The sequence below is a fragment of the Triticum dicoccoides genome, chromosome 5B (genome assembly GCF_002162155.2).
Source record: "Triticum dicoccoides isolate Atlit2015 ecotype Zavitan chromosome 5B, WEW_v2.0, whole genome shotgun sequence".
In the NCBI taxonomy this organism is placed as follows: domain Eukaryota; kingdom Viridiplantae; phylum Streptophyta; class Magnoliopsida; order Poales; family Poaceae; genus Triticum; species Triticum dicoccoides.
Window position 1 is genome coordinate 606,011,900 of NC_041389.1, and position 7,043 is coordinate 606,018,942.

At 40.7% G+C, this 7,043-nt stretch overlaps 1 protein-coding gene across 1 annotated transcript; it reads left to right on the top strand.

Annotated features, from left to right (window-relative positions):
* The first annotated feature begins 4,777 nt into the window (after nucleotides 1–4,777).
* Nucleotides 4,778–6,597, top strand: LOC119312004 (mitochondrial import inner membrane translocase subunit TIM14-3-like). Its single transcript, XM_037587724.1, has 3 exons — nucleotides 4,778–5,035; nucleotides 5,751–5,929; nucleotides 6,068–6,597. Exons 1-3 carry the CDS (start codon nucleotides 5,033–5,035, stop codon nucleotides 6,219–6,221), a joined length of 336 nt encoding a protein of 111 aa, XP_037443621.1. The 5' UTR covers nucleotides 4,778–5,032; the 3' UTR covers nucleotides 6,222–6,597.
* Nucleotides 6,598–7,043: the final 446 nt, after the last annotated feature.

A 7,043-nucleotide genomic window follows, 5' to 3' on the forward strand; every position in this document is an offset into this window, starting at 1 on the left:
CTTAAGTTCAAGTGCCTCCTGGAACGCCCAACTAATCCAAGCCACGTTCATGCCCATGGATGTTCAGACTATTATGGGCATTCCTCTGTGTACACGTAGTATAACAGATTTCTGGGCTTGGCACTTTGAGAAACATGGTTGTTTCACGGCTAGATCTGCATACAGAATGCTAGTTGCTACTAAGCAACGAAGGGAGGAATTGCTTTACGGGTCAGGTGGTACTTCAAATCCTAGAGTGGAGGAAAGTGCATGGAAATCCCTCTGGAAAACCGAAGTGTCGGGGAAACTCAGAATGTTCCTATGGAGGCTCTCCAAGCATTCGCTACCGACCAACGATGTTCATGCGCATCGGCACATGGCTGTTTCGGATCAATGTGGCCTTTGCGGAGCTCAGGACTCGTGACGTCATTCTTTGCTAGACTATACTGCATCAAGAAGTGTCTGGGCACTGGCGGATGATGAGTTTACACATAAAATCATAGCAAATACTGAGCCTAATGCAAAGCAGTGGCTGTTTACACTGATGCAGGCCTTAACCCATGAGCAGTTTGTGCTGATGACGGTGACGCTGTGGTCCATATGGCATGCACGACGCAAGGCGATACATGAATCAATCTTTCAGAGCCCCCAGGACACTCACAGTTTCATTGCCAGATTTATTAATGAACTCGGTCTTATTAGGAACAGGCACGTGCATGTCAGAGCTACCCCCGGGGTAACGCAGCAGCCAAAGAAACCGCCCTTGGGTTTCTGTAAAATTCACGTTGATGGGGGTGTCCTTTCAGGACAGAGAGGAGCCGCGGCGGTTGTTTGCAGAGACGGAGGAGGAAACTATTTGGGTAGCGCTGCTCTTGTGATCGAAGGAGTTCATGATCCAGCAACAATCGAAGCAATAGCCTGTCGAGAAGCACTCTCCCTCGCCGAAGACTTGGACATACATCATTTTGTGGTGGCTTCTGATTGTCAGCAGGTCATATCCGATATCTCTGGACATGCGCGGGGTTCATATGGTGCAATTGTAACCGAAATAAACCTTCGAGCTGCTACTTTTACTTGTAACTTTTTTTTGAGTCTCGTGCCGCTAATTATGAGGCACATAGTTTAGCCAAGTTTGCGATAACTAGAGGTCCGGGTCGCCACGTCTGGTTGGGTGTATCTCATGACCAGAGTTGTATACCACTTCATGTGGATTTTGCTGAATAAAACTTGGTTTTCCCCTCAAAAAAAAAAACTATTGTCGCTGCCCCTTTTTTTGAAGAAAACTTTTGATCTATTCAACTTCAATTATGCCAGTACAACGAACACCAAAATAATAAAAATTAGAAGGAATCTTGTACTCCGTGTGCAACATGTCAAAGCATGACCAAACACACATCACAAGGCACTCGCTTCGGCTGGTTGACCAGTCGACCTAGTTGCGCCTCAGCACATTTGTAGAAGTGACGGTAAAAAAATAGAGAGGAAGGAAAACCGAGAGAATATATATTATGCCCCAAAAAAATGAAAAATGTTCGCGGTTTTGTTGAAACATTCGTAAAAGGTAAGAAAAATGTATTTGAAGTAAAATTCATGTTTATGGATTTGAATATATATATATATATATATATATATATATATATATGAATTTTGAATATATTTACAAACATTATAAAATGATTATGAGTTCAAATTAAAAAATGCTGACAAAGTTTTGTATTTTAAATTTCTTTTCAGTTTTAAAAATAATCAACTGAAAAATTTCCATAAATTTGGAACGAATTTGTAAATATTAATATTTATTAATATGTTCTTTAATATCGGAAAATAAAAAAGATGTTTACAAAATTACGAAAGATATTAATCAATTTTAAAAAAATGTTAACAAATGTGAAAAAAATTCTGGATATAAAAAGATGTTCATAATTTTCAGGCAGTAAAAAATTAAAACAAGAAAATGCAAGAAAAAAATCAGAAAAATTGGAGAAGCAATAAAGCAACAAAAGAAAGCACATAAAAAGGAAAACGAAGAAAACCATTTGAACCTTCTCGAAACCGGTAGATAAGGCATGAAGCGAGCTTAGTAGTTTTTTCAAAAACACCTATAATTTTTTTTCATACTCATAATAATTACATGTACACTGACTATCAATTTTTTTACGGGTACACTGATTTGAACCTAAGATTCAAGAAAATACAAAATAACTCTTATGACTAAGAACTATAACGAAATCTCTTGAAAACACCTTCTTCGGGGTATCAATATCTGCTTGAAGAAATACACCAAATACTTCAATAAAGAGGCTGCAATTGGATTGAAGCAACGATGTTGTCGTTATTTCACCCACACAAACATTATCAATAATGGTTTTTGGAAGTGCATTGAGTCATCCATCCAAAAAGATGGGAAGCCTTCATCGATGAACGTACTTGAACTGGTGATGATCCCCTAGAAATGCATGCCATTAAATCACTATATCTTCACCATGATGTCGAAAGATTTCATCTCCTCAAAGAATCAAACCAACAGAAAAAGCTTGACACAACAAAAACTCACCATATTCGAATAAATTGGATCTACAAGGATAAAAAAACTCTCTAATCTCATGGCATCGCCAGAAAAATAAGAGGAAATTAATTCTTACACAACTATGATAATCACTAGAAGTTGACGAAGAACATAAATGTCTTGAAGATTCAAAGTCCCCCCACGACTGAGTGCCAAGATGGTAGCCAGAGGCGAAGGGACCTAAATTCTCAAATCGCGGCGGCGACACGACACGAGAAAACCCTCATACAGGAGCAGACCATCGCTGATGTGAGCTTACTAGCTAGCCTACCTTGTGCAGAAACGGTGGGAAACGGGCGTGAGACTATATATCTCGCTTCAAGCTAGACAGACCAGGACTGGCCGGTCTGGTTACACCGTCCCTTCTTTTCAGATTTTGTTATTTGGCTTACTCGATTTTGTTATTTTTTATTTTGAAAACAACATAATATATATATCAAAAAAATATTTAAGTATGAAAAAAAGTTTTGTGTAGTGTTAAACAATGCTGGTGCAACTTATAAATAATGTTGATAGTGTCCAGCTTTTTTTTCAAGAATTATTGAAAACATATTTAACACATATTTGAACAACAAATATTCAAATACGTGTGTTTGAAAAATGTAAATAACACATTTAAAAATGTTAAACATATATAAAAAATATTTCAAATATATATGAAAATATATAATGTGTATGAAAAAAGTGTTAATCACGTGTTAATTTTAAAGGTGTATAAAAATAATCCTGATGTATACGAAATTATAGAACGTGTATTAAAAATATTGGTGATGTATAAAAAGTATTAATAATATATTTAAAATGTTAAACATGTTACAAAAATTTCTTGGTATATATAAAAATGTAATTAGTCCTCAAACATAAAATTATAAAAGATGTTAATCATGCATTTGTAAAATTGTTAAACATATGCAAATAATGTTCCTAACGCATAGAAAAATGTACACATGTGGACCAAAATTTTTAGACATGTGATGAATAATAAAAGAAAAACAAAGAAAGATGATGAAAACCAAAGAAATGAACGAGAAAAAAAAGAAAACCAAGAAAGAAACAAGAAAAAAAAGCAATAAAAACCAGTGAAAAAGGAAGAGAGAAACAAAGAAAAACAATGAAAAAGGAAATAAAGAACCATGAAAGAAGTAAAGAAGCCCGATGTAAAAAAATAGAAAACTGATAAAGAAAAAGAGAGAACCAGATAAATGAACAGAAGAAAAAAACAGAACCCCCCTTTCTCAAAAGCAAACCAAAACTGTGGAGCGGTGGAACAACTTTCACGAGCGAGCGTCACAGCTAACGGAATAAAGAGAAATGAGCTGGCCGAGCAGCTACACTAGGGAGGAAAGCTATCAGACGAGATGATAGTTATACCCATTATAGGCGAGATATAGTTCTGGTGGTGGGGAAAGAATCTTGGAAAATCATATCAGACGAGATGATAGTTATACCCACTATAGGCAAGATATAGTTCCGGTGGTGGGAAAAGAATCTTGGAAAATCCTATGGGACGTCCACCTGAATCATATAGGTGCGCCAGAAACGCGAGGCAAGATGGGTTGGCTCATTTGGCACGTTTGCGCATTTTTTTTTGTGTGTGTGGTTTTGCTCTTGGTTTTCTGTTTCGTTTTTGTATTTGTTTTGTTTGCTTTTTCAGATTTTGGTTTTCTTTTATTTTCTTTCATCGTTTAAAATTTCTTAAATTTTAGGTCTTTTTTAAATATATGGTGAACATTTATTACTAATATAGTGGAAATGTTTCTAGTATATGATTAATATTTTTTATTTTTATATACAATATAATTTTAAAAAATTATATGATTTACATTTTTATGACACACACCGAACATTCATTGAATATAGATTAAGCTTCTTTATGTACACTGGACTTTTGTATAGTATGTAACACATACTGATCTTTTTTCTAAGAATACTTTTCATAGGTTTAATGTAGCTCCTAAAAATATGTAGCTTTTTTAGGTGAAAGGCCGACTAAAAACGGAAGAAGAAAAAGAGAAACCCGTGTGACGGGCAGAGTGGGCCGGCCCGTTTGAGTCGGCTTTCAGCGAAGGCTCCCCTGTTCTTTGATGGCCTCGTGGGCCTTCTCGAACGACCGGGGGCGCGCGTGTTCCAGCCTTCTCCGGAAGCGTCCCGCCGCGTGCCCTCCGCCGCCGCCGCCGCGTATTCTTTTCTTCTTCTTCTTCTTCTTCCCCAAGATGAACCAACCAATTTCTCATCTTATAACGAAAAGAAAAAAAAGAAAAAAGAGAAGGAAACCGACCCCTCCTCCTTTTTCCACTCGATTCTTTCTTGCTGCACAAGAAGAGCGCCGCCTCGCTCGCCTTAATCCGCAACCACCCCGGCCCACAGAGGCACCCAAACCTCGCGCGCCCGCAGCCTCCTCCCCCTCGGTTCCGCAGAATCGGGCGAGCTCGCCGACGGGACTGCTCCGGCCGCCTCGCTCACTCGCTCGCTCGCCGCCGTCGCGCCATGGTACGCCCTCCTCCCCACCCCGGCCCTTCGTTCTCGCGTCGTTCTACAGAAGATCCGGCGTCGCTGTCGTTCCTCCTGCCGTGCCCCGCGGCTCCGGTATATAGATAGAGGGATAGGGGCAGCAGCTAGCGGTCGAGTACAATCCAAGGCGAGGTCCATCCCGGGTCGGGTCCGCCGGCTGTTTGAGAGTTACGGCGGAACAGCGACAGTATCTGGTAAACGTCCTGCCCAATTCGGGATCGGGTCTCCTGTTCCGCCGTCGACGACGGCGACCGGGTCGCTACTGGCGGGGCTGCTAGCGTGCCCAGTGCTAGCGGGTTGGTTGAATCGGGCCATCCCAGGGTCCCGGCGGCCAGCGTGGTCCGCTGGTCCGGAGAGGCGGCAGCAGTCGCTCACTGCAGCAGCCGTGACCCCCCTTAGCCGCGCTGGTCCAGACGAACAGTGCCAGACAACGATAGCAGTCTGCCTGGCTGGGTTCGTGTACCTGACATGGATTTAGGAACCTGTGGTTGAACTGAATCATTTGGTTGGGTACAATTTGCAGTTATATGAAGATGAATTTCTCCTTTATTATTGTGTATATATGTTGAATGCATAACTGAACCTGCACATAATTCAGAAACTTAGCCATGTCATGTTGAGAGTATGATTCTGAATTTTAGCTCTGTCATCGATCGGTCTAATCAGTGTGCTGGAACATTCTCTGGTACCACAGGCCACGCCGCTGGTAGCTGGGCTGTCGGTAGCTGCTGCTGCGATGGGAAGCAGATTCATGATTCAGGCATGGCAGGCCTTTCGAATCCGGGCGGCGATGCCACGTGTGCGTAAATTCTATCCTGGCGGATTTGAGAGGGAGATGAGCAGAAGAGAAGCCGCACTGATCCTTGGCGTAAGGTGATGTTTCTTCTTCATCATGTCCTTGTTAACCTGTATATTGATAATGTCGCTGAAATCCTGTGCGACTGAAATGATGTACAGTTGTTTTTTGAGTTACATTGAGATGCTGAAAATATGAAACTGTCGTTTCTTCAGAGAACGTGCTGCACTGGACAAGATAAAGGAGGCCCACAAGAGGGTAATGGTAGCCAACCACCCTGATGGTGGTGGCAGCCATTACATTGCTTCCAAGATAAACGAGGCCAAGGACATGCTCATGGGGAAGGGGAAATCCGGCTCCATTTTTTAGCCAGTGTATACGAGATGGAAGTTATTTTGGATTGATCATGATGAGGTAGTGATTTGCTTTCCATTGGCATCATTAACATTGTTGTGCTGACACCGTGCATCTGAACAAAGGTACACGTTATGGAAACCGAGTGACTTAATTATGTGGCTGATGTAAGTTTACCCAGAGGCTTCAGTTATTATGCTAACCTTCTGTTGTGACCATTGGGCTGTCTTGCTCGAAAGATTGTACATTTGGGGCTTATTGCTTACTGATATGCGTGTGTGCTATCAGTTTGTTTCTCATTGTTTCCATTGTTTAATGTCATCGTTGATAAGAACATAAACTGTTCACGATCGAATTGTCAGAAGATGTGTCATACATCAGGTTGATCTTATCTCTATTGTAACAATTCTTCGGCCTTCTGTTTCTTCTTGGGAAGCTCCTATTAATTCATATAAAGGGCCATAAAGCTCCCCCAAAATGTCCAATTCAGCACACAGTGATGATTTATATTGTTGCAGTGTCAAAGCTACCAATAAATGCATAGCATGGAGAGGAGCAGTGGACATTCTTTGTCGACAAGTCTGCACTGAATCTCTTTGCTGCACAATCCACATCAAACATTTAAGCTCCAGTTGAAAGCTTCATTGGAGATTTGCAGTGTTCTGTAAAAAGAAGCATATATATTGTAAGCCTCATTAGACTTCCCGTTCCAGTTCAGGCTATATCCTTTTTTCTAGGCGGAGTTCAGGCTATATCTTACCAAAATGACAACTGTTTGTCAAATATATCCACAGCGCGACTTGTAACAGTTAAATATGCGCTGTTTCACTACAGTAT